Genomic DNA, 17,980 nt, shown 5'->3' with positions numbered 1-17,980 from the left:
CGATCCCGATTTTGCATAGGAAAGAGGCCTATTGCTTATTTCAGGCAGGCGCTTCGACCAGCGAGGCAGTTATGATCTGGAACGTGCTGCCTGAAAGGATGGTGGAAGCAGATTCAATTGTGGCTTTCAAAAAGGAATTGGATAAATACCTGAAGGGGAAAAAAATTGTGGGGCAACAGGGTAAGAGCGGGGGAATGGGACTACTGGATTGCTCTTAAAGAGCTGGCACAGGCTCGATGGACCGAGTGGTCTCCTTCTGTGCTGTAACCATTCTATCATTCTTTGACCTCTCTCTCCTCGCCCAGCGTTAGACCTCTGTGAAAGTTACAGCAGCCCGATCATCGCGGTTAACGGGCGGGAAGGCTACCATCGCCATTTTTAGACCCTTATCGCCTCCTTAATGCCGAGTTTGTTTTTTTTTCCCGAAGTGAAAATCGGCTCCATTGGCTTTTAAGGAACTCCTGTTGAACCCAGAAGCCACAGTAAGTGGATTTCATGGCAACCCCATTGAACAAATTTGCTAATTTTTTGATTTTTTTTAAAGATGGTTAACATTTTATATATTAGAACAAAAATTAAAATCTAAAGCAAGCATTGTGATAATCCTTTTAAAACTTGGTAATCTTGAAAACAACACCCCCTACTGTCCTATGGTCAAAGTACATGGGGCTGACTACAGTATTTTTGTACCATGCATTCATGGTTAGTCTTACTGCATTTGGATAGCTTTTGAATGCTGTTTGATATCGTCTGCTTTTTTCTATCCAATCTCTTGTACACCAACACTTTCACTTAGCAAAAGAAGACAACGTTTGTGTGCTTCAGCTTGTATTCAAAAGTCTAACATATAAATAGGCAGATATGAGTAATAACAAGAATAAAAATAATGGTTAACATGGAAGCAATACCGTGAGAACTGCTCAACTCTCCTGATTTTGTTTCATGGCAATAGTGGTGACAAGCTGCTAACACAAATAAATAGCTATTATTGCCTTGGATCATCATTAAACTTCCAATCAACAACAATGTTAACGATATTTAACTAAGTTTTCAGCCAAGATGAGAAGTTAGTAGCATGCAGCGACTGGTGTAAAATCATTGATGCTATAATCCACCTGTGGCTTTACATTTGTGACCCAAAGTACAAAAGATTTTGTTGCCTTGCATTAGGACAATATAATGAAACCTGGGATTATTGGATGGAAAGATTTTATTCTGATTGTAGGTTGCTTCGTGTCTGCATTTCTGATAATTCCAGGATTTGTGAATCCAGTAATTGGTAATGACAGGTGCCTTCTGTTGCTCTTTACTTTATGCTAGTTTTTAATTAAAAAGTAGCATAGTCACAATATGTTTTCTTTCCCAAGTGGAAATCAAATTGGTAGAGAGTCTTCTGAATATGTTTGTCCTCATACTATAAGTGGCACAGATTAATGGGCGGAATTGTAAATGAAAATCACAGAGTTGAAGAATTTTTCTGCCTGGAATTCAAATTCATGACATTACAAAAAAAGGATTGTAACATATATTTACTAGTCGTCATCAGTTACATAAATAATCTTCCCACCTCATCTATCTGTTGGGAAAAAATGAGATGATATTCGAGCTGTCCTCTTCAATATCGAAGGATGAATGACAATGATAGACCAAAACTCTTGCATAGGGTTATATAGAATTACATTGACTCGCTTCCATGTTGCATTTTCGTTCAGCCCAAATATTCTGTATTAGTGTTTAGCGTTTGAAGCAGAGAGTTGGGATAAATGGTTCATTCTCGGACTGGCAACCAATAGCCAGTGGTGTTCCACAGGGGTCAGTGCTGTGTCCCCAACTCTTTACAATCTATATTAACGATTTGGAGGAGGGGACCGAGTGTAACATCAAAGTTTGCAGATGATACAAAGATGGGAGGGAAAGTGGAGAGTGAGGAGGACATAAAAAACCTACAAGGGGATATAGACAGGCTGGGTGAGTGTGCGGAGATTTGGCAGATGCAATACAATATTGGAAAATGTGAGGTTATGCACTTTGGCAGAAAAAAATCAGAGAGCAAGTTATTATCTTAATGGCGAGAACATAAGAACATAAGAAATTGGAGCAGGAGTAGGCCAATCGGCCCCTCGAGCCTGCTCCGCCATTCAATAAAATCATGGCTGATCTGATCCCAACCACAAATCGAAAGAATACAAGAAGTAGGAGCAGGACGCGGCCACACAGCCCCTGGGCCCTCTCCGCCACCCACAGGGCATTGACCGATCCGAACTCAGCTTCATGTCCAATTTCCTGCCCGCTCCCCATAACCCCTAATTCCCTTTACTTCTAGGAAATTGTCTATTTCTGTTTTAAATTTATCTAATGATGTAGCTTCCACAGCTTCCTGGGGCAGCAAATTCCACAGACCTACCACCCTCTGAGTGAAGAAGTTTCTCCTCATCTCAGTTTTGAAAGAGCAGCCCCTTATTCTAAGATTATGCCCCCTAGTTCTAGTTTCACCCATCTTTGGGAACATCCTTACTGCATCCACCCGATCAAGCCCCTTCACAATCTTATATGTTTCAATAAGATCACCTCTCATTCTTCTGAACTCCAATGAGTAGAGTCCCAATCGACTCAACCTCTCCTCATATGTCCGCCCCCTCATCCCCGGGATTAACCGAGTGAACCTTCTTTGTACTGCCTCGAGAGCAAGTATGTCTTTTCTTAAGTATGGACACCAAAACTGTATGCAGTATTCCAGGTGCGGTCTCACCAATACCCTATATAACTGCAGCAATACCTCCCTGTTTTTATATTCTATCCCCCTAGCAATAAAAGCCAACATTCCGTTGGCTTTCTTGATCACCTGCTGCACCTGCATACTAACTTTTTGATTTTCTTGCACTAGGACCCCCAGATCCCTTTGCATTGCAGTACTTTCCAGTCTCTCGCCATTAAGAAAATAACTTGCTCTCTGATTTTTCCTGCCAAAGTGCATAACCTCACATTTTCCAATATTATATTGCATCTGCCAAATCTCCGCCCACTCACCCAGCCTGTCTATATCCCCCTGCAGGTTTTTTATGTCCTCCTCACTCTCTACTTTCCCTCCCATCTTTGTATCATCTGCAAATTTTGATATGTTGCACTCGGTCCCCTCCTCCAAATCGTTAATATAGATTGTAAAGAGTTGGGGACCCAGCACCGACCCCTGTGGAACACCACTGGTTACTGGTTGCCAGTCCGAAAATGAACCATTTATCCCAACTCTCTGCTTTCTGTTCGATAACCAATCCTCCACCCATGCCAGAATGTTACCCCCAATCCCGTGATTTTTTATCTTAAGTAATAATCTTTTATGTGGCACCTTGTCGAATGCCTTCTGGAAGTCTAAATACACTATGTCCACTGGTTCCCCTTTATCCACCCTGTACGTTATATCCTCAAAGAACTCAAGCAAATTTGTCAGACATGACTTCCCCTTCATAAAGCCATGCTGACTTTGTCCTATTAAATTATGCTTATCTAAATGTTCCGTTACTGTCTCCTTAATAATAGACTCCAAAATTTTACCCGCCACAGATGTTAAGCTAACTGGCCTATAATTTCCAGCCTTCTGCCTACTACCCTTTTTAAATAACGGTGTTACATTAGCAGTTTTCCAATCTGCCGGGACCTCTCCTGAGTCCAGGGAATTTTGGACAACTATCACCAAAGCATCCACAATCCCTACTGCCACTTCCCTCAAGACCCTAGGATGGAAGCCATCAGGTCCAGGGGATTTATCCGCTTTGAGTCCCATTATTTTACTGAGTACCATCTCCTGAGTGATTTTAATCGTATTTAGCTCCTCCCCCCGTAGAGTCCCCTGTTTGTCCAGTGTTGGGATATTCTTAGTGTCCTCTACTGTAAAGACTGAAACAAAATATTTGTTCAGCATTTTTGCCATCTCCATGTTTCCCACCATTAATTTCCCGGTCTCATCCTCTAAGGGACCGACGTTTGCCTTAGCCACCCTTTTTCTTTTTATATAACTATAGAAACTCTTGCTATCTGTTTTTATATTTTTTGCTAATTTCTTTTCATAATCTAACTTCCCTTTCTTAATCAATCCTTTAGTTACTTTTTGCTGTCTTTTGAAGACTTCCCAATCTTCTATCCTCCCACTAAGTTTGGCTACCTTATATGTCCTTGTTTTTAGTCGGATACTATCCTTGATTTCTTTACTTAGCCACGGATGGCTGTCATTTCTTTTACACCCTTTTTTCCTCAGTGGAATATATTTATTTTGAAAGTTGTAAAATAACTCCCTAAATGAACACCACTGCTCATGTACCGTCTTACCCTTTAATCTATTTTCCCAGTCCACTTTAATCAATTCCGCTCTCATACCATCATAGTCTCCTTTATTCAAGCTCAGTACGCTTGTTTGAGAATCAACCTTCTCACCCTCTAATTGGATATGGAATTCAACCATGTTGTGGTCGCTCGTTCCAAGGGGATCCTTAACGAGGACATTATTAATTAATCCTGACTCATTACACAGGACCAGGTCCAAGGTTGCCTGCCCCCTTGTAGGATCAGTTACATACTGCTCAAGAAATCCATCCCTGATGCACTCAATGAAATCGTCCTCAAGGCTGCTCTGCCCAATTTGATTTGTCCAGTTAATATGATAATTAAAATCCCCCATAATTATAGCTGTTCCCTTATTACATGCCCCGACTATTTCCTGATTAATACTTCTTCCAGCAGAGTTGCAACTATTAGGAGGCCTATATACTACACCCACTAATGTTTTTTTCCCCTTATTATTCCTTATCTCCACCCAAACTGTTTCATTATCTTGATGCTTTGTCCCAATATCATTTATCTGTATTACAGTGATTCCTTCCTTTATTAACATAGCCACCCCACCTCCCCTTAAAGTACTGCAGTATAAAGGGATCTGGGGGTCCGAGTGCAAGAAAATCAAAAAGTTAGTATGCAGGTGCAGCAGGTGATCAAGAAGGCCAACGGAATGTTGGCTTTTATTGCTAGGGGGATAGAATTTAAAAACAGGGAGGTATTGCTGCAGTTATATAAGGTATTGGTGAGACCGCACCTGGAATACTGCATACAGTTTTGGTGTCCATACTTAGGAAAAGACATACGTGCTCTCGAGGCAGTACAAAGAAGGTTCAGTCTAGAGTCATAGAGTTATACAGCACGGATAGAGGCCCTTCGGCCCATCGTGTCCGCGCCGGCCATCAAGCCCAGTCTAATCTAATCCCATATTCCAGCATTTGGTCCGTAGCCTTGTATGCTATGGCATTTCAAGTGCTCATCCAAATGCTTCTTGAATGTTGTGAGGGTTCCTGCCTCCACAACCCTCTCAGGCAGTGAGTTCCAGACTCCAACCACCCTCTGGGTGAAAAAGTTCTTTCTCAAATCCCCTCTAAACCTCCCGCCTTTTACCTTGAATCTATGCCCCCTTGTTATTGAACCCTCAACGAAGGGAAAAAGCTCCTTAGTATCCATCCTATCTATGCCCCTCATAATTTTGTACACCTCAATCATGTCCCCCCTGAGCCTCCTCTGCACCAAGGAAAACAAACCCAATCTTCCCAGTCTCTCTTCATAGCTGAAGCGCTCCAGCCCTGGTAACATCCTGGTGAATCTCCTCTGCACCCTCTCCAAAGCGATCACATCCTTCCTGTAGTGTGGCGACCAGAACTGCACACAGTACTCCAGCTGTGGCCTAACCAGTGTTTAATACAGCTCCATCATAACCTCCTTGCTCTTATATTCTATGCCTCGGCTAATAAAGGCAAGTATCCCATATGCCTTCTTTACCACCTTATCTACCTGTTCCTCCGCTTTCAGGGATCTGTGAACTTGCACACCAAGATCCCTCTGACCCTCTGTCTTGCCTAGGGTCTTCCCATTCATTGTGTATTCCCTTGCCTTGTTAGTCCCTCCAAAGTGCATCACCTCGCACTTTTCCGGGTTAAATTCCATTTGCCACTGTTCCGCCCATCTGACCAACCCATCTATATCGTCCTGCAGACTGAGGCTATCCTCCACGCTATTTACCACCCTACCAATTTTTGTATCATCAGCAAACTTACTGATCATACCTTTTACATTCATATCCAAGTCGTTAATGTAGACCACAAACAGCAAGGGCCCCAGCACAGATCCCTGTGGTACCCCACTGGCCACAGGCTTCCAGTCACAAAAACAACCTTCGACCATCACCCTCTGCCTTCTGCCACTAAGCCAGTTTTGTATCCAAAGTGCCAAGGCACCCTGGACTCCATGGGCTCGTACCTTCTTGACCAGTCTCCTGTGCGGGACTTTATCGAAGGCCTTACTGAAATCCATGTATACCACATCCACTACGTTACCCTCATCCACACGCCTAGTCACCCCCTCAAAAAATTCAATCAAATTAGTCAGACATGATCTTCCCTTGACAAAGCCATGTTGACTATCCCTGATTAATCCTTGCTTCTCCAAGTGGAGACTAATTTTGTCCTTCAGAATTTTTTCCAATAATTTTCCTACCACTGATGTTAGGCTCACTGGCATGTAGTTTCCCAGTTTTTCCCTACTCCCCTTCTTGAATAATGGTACTACATTAGCGGTTCTCCAGTCCTCTGGCACATCCCCTGTGGCCAGAGAGGTTCTGAATATATGTGTTAGAGCCCCCGCAATCTCCTCCTTTGCCTCACACAGTCGCCTGGGATACATTTCGTCCGGGCCTGGGGATTTATCCATTTTTAGGCCTGCTAAAACCGCCAATACCTCCTCCCGCTCGATGTTAATATGTTCGAGTATATCACAGTCCCCCTGTCGTATTTCTATGTCTACGTCGTCCTTCTCCATAGTGAAAACAGATGCAAAAAATTCATTTAGAACCCCTCCTACATCTTCCGGCTCCACACACAGATTGCCATTTTTGGCCCTAATGGGCCCTATTTTTTCCCTAGTTATCCTCTTACCCTTAATATACTTATAAAACATCTTAGGATTTTCCTTTATTTTGCTCGCCAGTGTTTTTTCATGGCCCCTCCTTGATCTCCTAATTTCCTTTTTAAGTATCCCCCTGCACTTTTTGTACTCCTCTAGGGCTTCCTCCGTCCTTAGCCTTTTGTATCTGCCAAAAGCCCTCCTTTTTTTCCTAATCCATTCTCGTATATCCCCTGACATCCAAGGTTCCCTGGAGTTCTTGGAACCACCCTTGACCTTTACGGGAACATGTTGCCATTGTATGGTCTCAATCTCCCTTCTGAAAGACTCCCATTGCTCCGATGCGGATTTTCCTACAAGCAGCTGATCCCAGTCCATTTTGGCCAGATCCTGCCTTATCCTATTAAAATCGGCCTTCCCCCAATTTAGAACCTTTATTTCCGGCCCCTCCCTGTCCTTTTCCATGACCACCTTAAATCTCACTGAATTATGGTCACTGTCACCAAAGTGCTCACCTACTAGCACTTCTTCCACTTGGCCGGCCACATTCCCTAGAATTAGGTCCAGTACCGCCCCCTCTCTTGTAGGACTTTCTACATGCTGGCTCAAAAAGCTCTCCTGGATGCACGTTAAGAATTTTGTATCCTCTAAGCATTTTACACTGAGTATCCCAGTTAATATTGGGGAAGTTGAAATCCCCCACTATTATTACCCTATTATTTGCACAATTTTCTGAGATTTGCCTGCATATCTGTTCCTCTATCTCCCCCTGACTGTTTGGGGGTCTATAGTACACACCCATCAAAGTGCTTGCCCCCTTTTTGTTTTTAAGCTCCACCCATATGGCCTCATTTGAGGAACCTGCTAATATATCATCCCTCCTTATGGCAGTAATTGATTCTTTAATTAATATTGCGACCCCCCCCTCCTCTTATACCTCCCCCTCTGTCTCGCCTGAAGATTCTGTACCCCGGAATATTGAGCTGCCAGTCTTGCCCCTCCCTCAACCATGTCTCTGTGACAGCAACAATATCATACTCCCATGTGTTTATCAACACCTTCAGTTCATCCACCTTATTTGCAAGACTCCTTGCATTAAAATAGATGCCATCCAGCCTTGCCCTTACATATTTGCCCTGTTTTCCAAGCTGACTTGTTTTTTTCTCAATATTTGGCTGCACATCACCCCCTATTGTAGCTCCACTCTGTATCCCATCCCCCTGCCAAGTTAGTTTAAACCCCCCCCAACAGTGCTAGCAAACCTCCCCGCAAGGATATTTGTCCCGCTCTGATTCAGATGCAGCCCGTCCGACTTGTACAAGTCCCACCTTCCCCAGAAGCAGGCCCAGTGATCCAGAAAACTGAAACCCTCCCTCCTGCACCAACTCTTTAGCCACACATTCATCTGTTCTATCCTCCTATTTCTATACTCACTAGCCCGTGGCACTGGGAGTAATCCAGAGATTACAACCTTTGAGGTCCTGCTCTTTAATCTTCTACCTAGCTCCCTAAATTCTTGATGCAGGACCTCATCTCCCTTCCTACCTATGTCATTGGTCCCAATGTGGACCACGACCTCTGCCTGCTCACCTTCCCCCTTGAGAATGCCCTGAAGCCGCTCAGTGACATCCATGACCCTGGCACCAGGGAGGCAACAAACCATCCTGGAGTCACGTTTACGGCCACAGAAACGCCTGTCTGTTCCCCTTACGATAGAATCCCCTACCACTATAGCTCTTCCACTCTTTTTCCTCCCAGCCTGTGCAGCAGAGCTACCCCTGGTGCCAGGAAGTTGGCTGCTGCTGCCCTCCCCTGATAAGTCATCCCCCTCAACAATATCCAAAGCGGTATATTTGTTTGAGAGGGGGACGGCCACAGGGGACCCCTGCACTGCCTGCCTGCTCCTCTTACTCTGCCTGGAGGTCACCCACTTACTTCCTGCCTGTACAACCTTTACCTGCGGTGTGACCATCTCACTAAACGTGCTAACCACAACGTTTTCAGCATCGCGAATGCTCCATAATGATTCCATCCGCAGCTCCAGTGCCGCAATGCGGTTTGTCAGTAGCTGCAGCTGGATACATTTCCCGCACACATGGTCGTCAGGGACACCGGAAGGGTCCCTGATTTCCCACATAGAGCAGGAAGAGCATAACACGGGGCTGGGCTGTCCTGACATGACTTACCCTTTAACTAATTAATTCAAATTAAATGAATCCCACCAATTTCACTTCAATTAAAAGGTATACTCAAGGGCCCTTGCTGAACAGCAGTCCCCCACTACACAACAGAGACCCGAGAATCCACAAACTCTAACCTTAGACAAATTCAGCAGGAAAATACTCACCAACCAATCACTTACCTCTTCCTTGGTGACGTCCCACTTTGGATTACTTTTTGCTTCTTATTTATCCAGGAGTTAAGTCCCTGAAAACAAAATATAAAATCGAACCTACCCTTTAAATTCCCTCTGTCCCCCAAAAGGTTAGAGGAGGTGGGAGTCACTACTAGTGTAGTGTCTCGGGTTTAGCAACCGCTCCACCTATATACGGGTACCAATGAATTGGCCTCGCCCCCTGCCTTTGAAAAAGCCCGCGAAGCTCCTTCCCCGCTGGGGAAAAAGACTCACGTAGGTGAGTTTAATTACTCACCTCAGGCCTCCGCTGCTCCCTTTATCGACTCGCCAATCACCTACCCGCTGTCCTGTGACGTCAATCCTTGTTTTTTTCACCGATTGCCTCTCTGTAGTCTCCGAGTCCCGCGCTCTCTCCTAGGTCCGCTCCCGCCTGTAGCTCCGCTCCGAGTGCGGGTAGGCCCTCGAGCCTGGGCCTTTAGTAGTCTCCGAGTCCCGCGCTCTCTCCTCGGTCCGCTCCCGCCTGTAGCTCCGCTCCGAGTGCGGGTAGGCCCTCGAGCCTGGGCCTTTAGTAGTCTCCGAGTCCCGCGCTCTCTCCTAGGTCCGCTCCGAGTGCGGGTAGGCCCTCGAGCCTGGGCCTTTAGTAGTCTCCGAGTCCCGTGCTCTCTCCTAGGTCCGCTCCCGCCTGTAGCTCCGCTCTGAGTGCGGGTAGGCCCTCGAGCCTGGGCCTTTAGTAGTCTCCGAGTCCCGCGCTCTCTCCTAGGTCCGCTCCGAGTGCGGGTAGGCCCTCGAGCCTGGGCCTTTAGTAGTCTCCGAGTCCCGTGCTCTCTCCTGGGTCCGCTCCCGCCTGTAGCTCCGCTCCGAGTGCGGGTAGGCCCTCGAGCCTGGGCCTTTAGTAGTCTCCGAGTCCCGCGCTCTCTCCTAGGTCCGCTCCGAGTGCGGGTAGGCCCTCAAGCCTGGGCCTTTAGTAGTCTCTGCGTCCCACGCTCTCTCCTAGGTCCGCTCCCGCCTGTAGCTCCGTTCCGAGTGCGGGTACGCCCTCGAGCCTGGGCCTTTAGTAGTCTCTGAGTCCCACACTCTCTCCTAGGTCCGCTCCGAGTGCGGGTAGGCCCTCGAGCCTGGGCCTTTAGTAGTCTCCGAGTCCCGCGCTCTCTCCTAGGTCCGCTCCCGCCTGTAGCTCCGCTCCGAGTGCGGGTAGGCCCTCGAGCCTGGGCCTTTACCTGATGAGGGGGTGGACATGTGAGGAGAGGTTGAGTAGATTGGGACTCTACTCATTGGAGTTCAGAAGAATGAGAGGCGATCTTATTGAAACATATAAGATTGTGAAGGGGCTTGATCGGGTGGATGCGGTAAGGATGTTCCCAAGGATGGGTGAAACTAGAACTAGGGGGCATAATCTTAGAATAAGGGGCTGCTCTTTCAAAACTGAGATGAGGAGAAACTTCTTCACTCAGAGGGTAGTAGGTCTGTGGAATTTGCTGCCCCAGGAAGCTGTGGAAGCTACATCATTAAATAAATTTAAAATAGAAATAGACAGTTTCCTAGAAGTAAAGGGAATTAGGGGTTACGGGGAGCGTGCAGGAAATTGGACATGAATTTAGATTTGAGGTTAGGATCAGATCAGATCAGCCATGATCTTATTGAATGGCGGAGCAGGCTCGAGGGGCCGATTGGCCTACTCCTGCTCCTATTTCTTAAGTTCTTATCCTCCATGTGAGCTGTCGTCCTTATCTGCCCGCCTGCTCCCCTTTTTTAAAAAACTTTATCTCACTTTCCTTCGACCACCTATCTAACCTATCCTTAAATGTTGACATGGTTGCTGCTCAATCACTGACTCTGGTAGTGCATTCCACAAGCCCACAATCTTCTGGTCCTAAACTGCTTGCATTGACTGATAAGTCAAATTATGTATTTATTGCATGGACTTCTGAAATTTTGCCAGAGTTTTGTGGCTCACATTCCATAATTCCATGAAATACCAAACTAGTGTCCTTGTAAAAATGTTTGTAGATTTTATGCATTAATACTTAATGACCTCTTGGTTGATCAATTGACGGATGACTTCTTGATTCCATTGAGAGTATACTAGCTCCCCTGTCCTCCCAGAGGTGAACTTGCATCACCATCTTGACTGGTTGCAAGCAAAGCAGTCTGCAGTAAATCTTAGAAGAAAAATTGGGAAAACATTTGCACTCTGTCCCAAAATTTTACTCTTAAAACCAAAGCAAAATACTGCGGATGCAGGAAATGCTGGAAATACTCAGCAAGTCAAGCAGCATCTGTGGAGAGAACAGGGTTAATATTTCAGGTCCATGACCTTTCGTAAGAAAATCTTACCGTTTTACTTCAAAGCCAGCAATAAAATAGGAAAATGTTTTAATTGCATGGTAATCTGGGATAAGAAACACGTGACATCCAGTTGTGGACGGGGCTAGCAGCATTTGTTGTGGTGGGGAAGGGCAGCAGCAGCAGCAAATATGAGACTTGAAATAAAAAGAAAAAATGCTGGAACATTAGAATATAAACAGAAAACACTAGAAATATACTTTTAAAATATTCCCTTCTCCTTTTATTTTCTCTCGTCCTACAAAGGGACTTGCTTTCATTCTAGATTACAATTCTGACCTTTTTTTTCATTCAGATGTGTATTTACAACATTGAGTTTTTTTGACAGGAGATGTTTGCTTGCTATTTCAGAAATTGAAATTGCCTGAACATAAACCTCTTCCCCCCCCCCCCGCCAGTAAACATTATTGCTGCTACTGCCCTCCTTGGTTTGATCAATTTACCCAAACGTTGTAAATTCTCAGTGACAGCACTAGATGGGGCTAAAAGGGAAAATACATTGTAATTGGAGACCAGTCCTAACAAATTTGATTTTGCTCGGGATTTCAGTGTTGGGTCTAATCTGCGGCATATCGCATCGCTTGAAAATATATGAATGGAGAGAGGGTTAAACCGAACTCATTTTTTTTTAAATAAAAAAAAAAGATATACATCTGCTTCCTATTTCCTCAGTCTAAACCATCCCACTGACCTGGAAGTGGATGGGGTTTCTTCTGGCTCTTGCAGATTGAACATGGTCGAAAGCCGAGGTAAACACACGTGGGTGAAAGATGAATGAACAGGAAGGTGAAGTGTTACATTGAGCAACAATCGGTCACAATGTCGCGGGCCCTGGACTCGCGCTCTCCCGCTGGGTCTGCGAGTTCGGGTCCGTGTGGACTGCAACTGAAGCAGCGTCATTCGTGCCTGCACTTTCCATTATTTTAACATCGTGCATCAAGCGCCACCGCCACCGTGCACAAACTCCTCGGTGAATATTTCTGTGTGTAAAGTATTATGGGTTGCAAGGCCTGCTTGATGATCATTAAACTTCTAGCTGGCTGTCGAAGCCGCTGCATCACATGCTGGTTGTAAACAATTTTACAACCCCAAGTTATAGTCCAGCAATTTTATTTTAAATTCACAAGCTTTCGGAGGCTTCCTCCTTCCTCATTTACCTGAGGAAGGAGGAAGCCTCCGAAAGCTTGTGAATTTAAAATAAAATTGCTGCACTATAACTTGGTGTTGTAAAATTGTTCACAATTGTCAACCCCAGTCCATCACCGGCATCTCCACATCATCACATGCTGGTGACACTGGTTTTAAGTCTTTACACGGAGCAGTGACTTGTCAGAGCATGATGTGGAGATGCCGGTGATGGACTGGGGTTAACAATTGTAAACAATTTTACAACACCAAGTTATAGTCCAACGATTTTATTTTTAATCCCACAAGCTTTCGGGGGCTTTCCCCTTCCTCAGGCGGTGTGGAACAAGGGGAAAGCCCCCGAAAGCTTGTGGGATTAAAAATAAAATCGTTGGACTATAACTTGGTGTAAAATTGTTTACAATTGTCAGAGCATGAGGAAAGGGTGTGTTGACAAACGACAGGGCTGTCAGCATCAAGGAAATGCTGGGCGTGCAATTTATAGGCACAAGGGGTGAGATCCATGCAATAACACATCCATTTGAACAAATGGAGCTATGTGTTACTCGTGTACTTAAACCTCAAAAAGGCACTTGATAAAGTTCCATGTGTAAGTTAACTAATTAAGCTCAAAGCTGTGGGGATTCGGCAAAACTTGGGTATGGATAAGAGCCCGTAGCTGAGGGTAATGTGATTTGGGGGACGGGGGAGAGAACTGAGTGGGCCCCAGGGCTCAGTGTTTCTAATTTACACCAATGGCTTGGACTTCGATTCAGTGCAAATTGGTTAAATTTGTAGTTGATACAAAGTAGGAAGAGCAGTGGAAATGAAGGAGGCAGCCCAGAAACAACAGAACGAGCTAAGCAAAATATGTGAGTGGGTTGAGCAATGCCTGGTGAAATTAAATGCAAACAAGTGTAAAGTATTCTGCGTAGGAAGGAAAAATGGGGACCGTGTGTACTCAATGAATGGTGATGAAGTAGCGAAGGATGAGGTTGAAAGAGACCTAGGAGTCTTGGTCAGCTCCACGCTCATCAGTTAATTCTCTTCTGCGACCCTGCCAGCAGTCGATCGGGATTGTGGCTGAGAATGAGAGTGCTGTACGACCTACTGCCGCCTGACCGCCCCGATTGTGATTCCCCTTCCTCCGTCCCATCCAGGATTGGCGCTGGCTGTGCATTTCTGTCCACTACATGCGAAGGACATAGGCCCCAGGAGTGTTTTGTTCCTGTCTGCCCACTTACTGCCACTTGCCAGCACTGCCATGTAGAGGTAGGCGGTAGGACCCACTGAGGCCTTCAGTGAGAGCCTTGATCGATGTTTGGGGAGCTTCTGCCATTTTTTAGGGTCCTTCGCTGCCTCTTCTGGTACTGCAGCGGTGTCCCCGCTACTGCACTGCTGGGATTTACTGCCCTTTGCACTGGCGGGCTCCATCTTGGCGGTGGGAATTCCATTGGGAGCCTGCTGTGCATACAGGGTGAACCCTGACCTAGGAAAGTAGGTCTGGGTTGATCCGGAACTCTGTCCAAAGAGGAGAATCCCAGCAAACATGACCAACCAATACAGAATAGCAATTAACAAAGATAAAAGAATGTTGAACTGCATTGCTAAAACAATACGAACATACGAATTAAGAGCAGGAGCAGGCCATTCGGTCCCTCGAGCCTGCTCTGCCATTTGATAAGATCATGGCTGATCTGATTGTGACCTTAATCCTACTTTCCCGTCTACCTACTATAACCTTTGACTCCCTTGTTAATCAGGAATCTAATCACCTCAGCCTTAAAAATATTCAATGACCCTGCCTCCACCTGGGGAAGGGAGTTCCACAGACTCTCGATCCTCCGAGAGAAAAAATTTCTCCTCATCTCCGTCTTAAATAGGCGACCCCTTATTTTTAAACTGTGTCCCCTAGTTCTAGTCTCTCCCTCATGGGGAAACATTCTCTCAGCATCTACCCCTTCAAGTCCCCTCAGGATCTTATATGTTTCAATAAGATCATCTCTCATTCTTCTAAACTCCAATGTATACAGGCCCAACTTGTCCAACTGAGAAATGATTGTATAGAGGTATATAAGATAGTGAGTGGTATAGTGTTGGATAATAACTTTGGATGAATGTAATAAACCAGAATGGAAAAGGCAAATCAGGATAACAGCAGAATTTTGAGGAAACTTGCCAGTTTCTCTGTTTTGTTTTTTATATATAATCATAGCAGTGTGAAAGTTTAGCTTTTCGTTAAGAAACACGATGCAGTTTATACAGTTTTAAATCATAATATTTTGAAATAGCTAATCAATAATTGGAATGAAGCCTGTTTGAGAACAAATCAGATAACATGCAAATGCCTGTGTGGGAAATGCTGAAGTTGGGTATACGAAAGGAGTCTTTGGACACGTAAGTTGGAAGTCGAATGGCTATCAGAAAGGGAAAGCATATGCTGGATGAAAAGTAGTTGACGTTTGTGAATAGCAAGGACATCAGCAGCAAAGGGTTGCCATCTGCTCAGACAAGTGTAATAACGTTCATGTGAAAGCTGGGAAGTAAAAGGGAGTTGCAGCAGAGCTGTCGCATAGCAGTGATAAGAAAGGGTATAAAGGAAGAGAGTCTACACATAGACAGGGAGCAACGGTAAATCCTGCGCGGGGGATCAAAAACCTTGTCTGGCGTAGTACCCAGGACACAGATAATCACTGTCCTGTTGGTAAGGTTGCCCCATAGTGGGAATGCAATGCAATGTTTTCTTACTGCTATGTTCCTGTTGCTGCCTTGCTGGTATACTTGAAGTCTGTCGTAAATTAAGTTTAAATTGATTTATTTTAAATATATACATTTGTGTAGTTGTGTATTGATTTGACAGGCCTGAACCCAAATTATATTTCGAGGCACGATACATATTATTTGGCGAACAATGGTGAATCTGGAAAACTACTTTCAATTAAACAGTGGGAGTAGACAAGGGGACACAGGCTCAAACTAGTAAAAGGTAACTTAAAGACTAATATTAGGAGGTTTTTCTTCATTCAGAGAGAGTGATAAACACTTGGAATGAACTTCACTGCAGACTGGTGCAGGTGAAAACCCTGCATCATTTAAGAAACAATTAAATGTTGCAGTGGGGTGGGTAGTATTGCTGTGGATGGATGTATTAAGGGCTGAATGTCCTTCCACACTAATAAGTATCTTGTGAAATCTGCCATCTGTGAGAACTCAAATTGAGATGAGATGGCCTCTTGGAGGGCGCTCACACCTCAGGGCTTTTGTGGTCTTCTGTCACTATTGTATTAATAACCAAAATTACTTTGCATTGACACAAATGGACTGATTTTAACCCTGCTCACTTAGCGGAAAATGGCCTGATGGGCAGTTAAAATGGCTGCAGTGGTTTACCCCTTCGATCCAGCTGCCTTCCCGCAGGTTGCAATTTTAACCTGTTTTGAGCAGGTGAGTAGGACGTCTGCCGGGAAGACAGTGGGATCCTTCTTTAAAGATGCAGTTTGGGTTCCAATGACCCAAGCACAATTTTAACTTGGAGCCTGCTAAGGGAAGCCGTTGCGGTTTCCCTTCTAGGCCGATCTGGCGGCATGTGGATACGGGGCCAGAAGAGGCTCCGAAAGGTAAGTAATTTAAAATTTTCCTTGTTGCCTTGTGGGCCAGGAGGAATTATAGAATCATAGAAAGGTTATAGCACAGAAGGAGGCCATTCGGCCCATCGAGACCACGCCGGCTCTATGCAAGAGCAATCCAACTAGTCCCACTCCCCACCCCCCACCCCATCCCCATAGCCCTGCAATTTTTTTCCTTTCAAGTACTTATCCAGTTTCCTTTGGAAAGCCGTGATTGAATCTGCCTCCACTACCCCCTCGGGCAGTGCATTCCAGATCCTAACCTCGCTGTGTGAAAAAGTTTTTCCTCATGTCGCCTTTGGTTCTTTTGCCAATCACCTTAAATCTGTGCCCTTTGGTTCTTGATCCTTCTGCCAATAGGAGCAGTTTCTCTCTATCTACTCTGTATAGACCCTTCATGATTTTGAATACCTCTATCAAATCTCCTCTTAACCTTCTCTGTTCTAAGGAGAACAACCCCAGCTTCTCCAGTCTATGCATGTAACTGAAGTCCCTCATCCCTGGAATCATTCTAGTAAATCTCTTCTGTGCCCTCTCTAAAGCCTTCACATCTTTCCTAAAGTGCGGTGCCCAGAATTGGACACAATACTTCGGTTGTGGCTGAACCAGTGTTTTATAAAGGTTCATCATGACTTCCATACTTTTGTAGTCTATGCCTCTATTTATAAAGCCCAGGATCCCGTATGCTTTTTCAACCGCTTTCTCAACCTGCCCTGCCACCTTCAATGATTTGTGCACATATACGCCCAGATCTCTCTATTCCCGTACCCCTTTTAGAATTGTGCCCTCTAGTTTATATTGCCTCTCCTCATTCTTCCTTCGGAATGTATCACTTCGCATTTTTCTGCATTAAATTTCATCTGCCACATGTCCACCCATTCCACCAGCCTGTCTATATCCTCCTTAAGTCTATCACTATCCTCCTCACTGTTCACTGCACTTCCAAGTTTTGTGTCATCTGCAAATTTGGAAATTATGCCCTGTCCACCCAAGTCCAAGTCATTAATATATATCAAGAAAAGCAGCGGTCCTGTTACCGTCCCCTGGGGAACACCACTATACACCTTCCTCCAGTCCGAAAAACAACCGTTCACCACTACTCTCTGTTTCCTGTTACTTAGCCAATTCTGTATCCATGCTGCTACTCCCCCTTTTATTCCATGGGCTTCAATCTTGATGACGAGCCTATTACGCGGCACTTTATCAAACGCCTTTTGAAAGTCCATATACGCCCCATCAACTGCATTGCCCTCATCGACCCTCTCTGTTACCTCATCAAAAAACTCAATTAAGTTAGTTAAACACGATTTGCCTTTAACAAATCTGCGCTGGCTATCCCTAATCAATCCACACTTGTCCAAGTGACTGCTAATTCTGTCCCGGATTATCGTTTCTTAAAGTTTTCCCACCACTGAGGTTAAACTGACTGGCCTGTAGTTGCTGGGTTTATCATCACACCCTTTTTTGAACAAGGGTGTAATATTTGCAATTCTCCAGTCCTCTGGCGTCACCCCCATATCTAAGGATGTTTGGAAGATTATGGCCAGTACCTCCGCAATTTCCACCCTTACTTCCATCAGCAACCTAGGATGCATCCCAT

At 45.0% G+C, this 17,980-nt stretch overlaps 1 protein-coding gene across 3 annotated transcripts in view; it reads left to right on the top strand.

Moving 5' to 3' along the window:
- The first annotated feature begins 12,310 nt into the window (after nucleotides 1-12,310).
- prmt3 (protein arginine methyltransferase 3) overlaps nucleotides 12,311-17,980 on the top strand; it is a 146,112-nt gene continuing 140,442 nt past the window's right edge. The window contains exon 1 of one of the 3 annotated variants that reach the window (XM_067993539.1): nucleotides 12,311-12,378. In XM_067993539.1, the coding sequence (XP_067849640.1) occupies nucleotides 12,363-12,378 (16 nt within the window). In that variant the 5' untranslated portion in view covers nucleotides 12,311-12,362. Of the gene's footprint in view, nucleotides 12,416-12,461; nucleotides 12,600-17,980 lie in introns of those variants that run through there. The other 2 variants (XM_067993540.1, XM_067993541.1) reach the window with 2 other exon arrangements.

The sequence above is a fragment of the Heptranchias perlo genome, chromosome 12, assembly GCF_035084215.1.
Source record: "Heptranchias perlo isolate sHepPer1 chromosome 12, sHepPer1.hap1, whole genome shotgun sequence".
NCBI classification, from domain to species: domain Eukaryota; kingdom Metazoa; phylum Chordata; class Chondrichthyes; order Hexanchiformes; family Hexanchidae; genus Heptranchias; species Heptranchias perlo.
The sequence above is the reverse complement of the archived record's forward strand: the minus strand, read 5'-3'. Positions and strand labels throughout refer to the sequence as shown.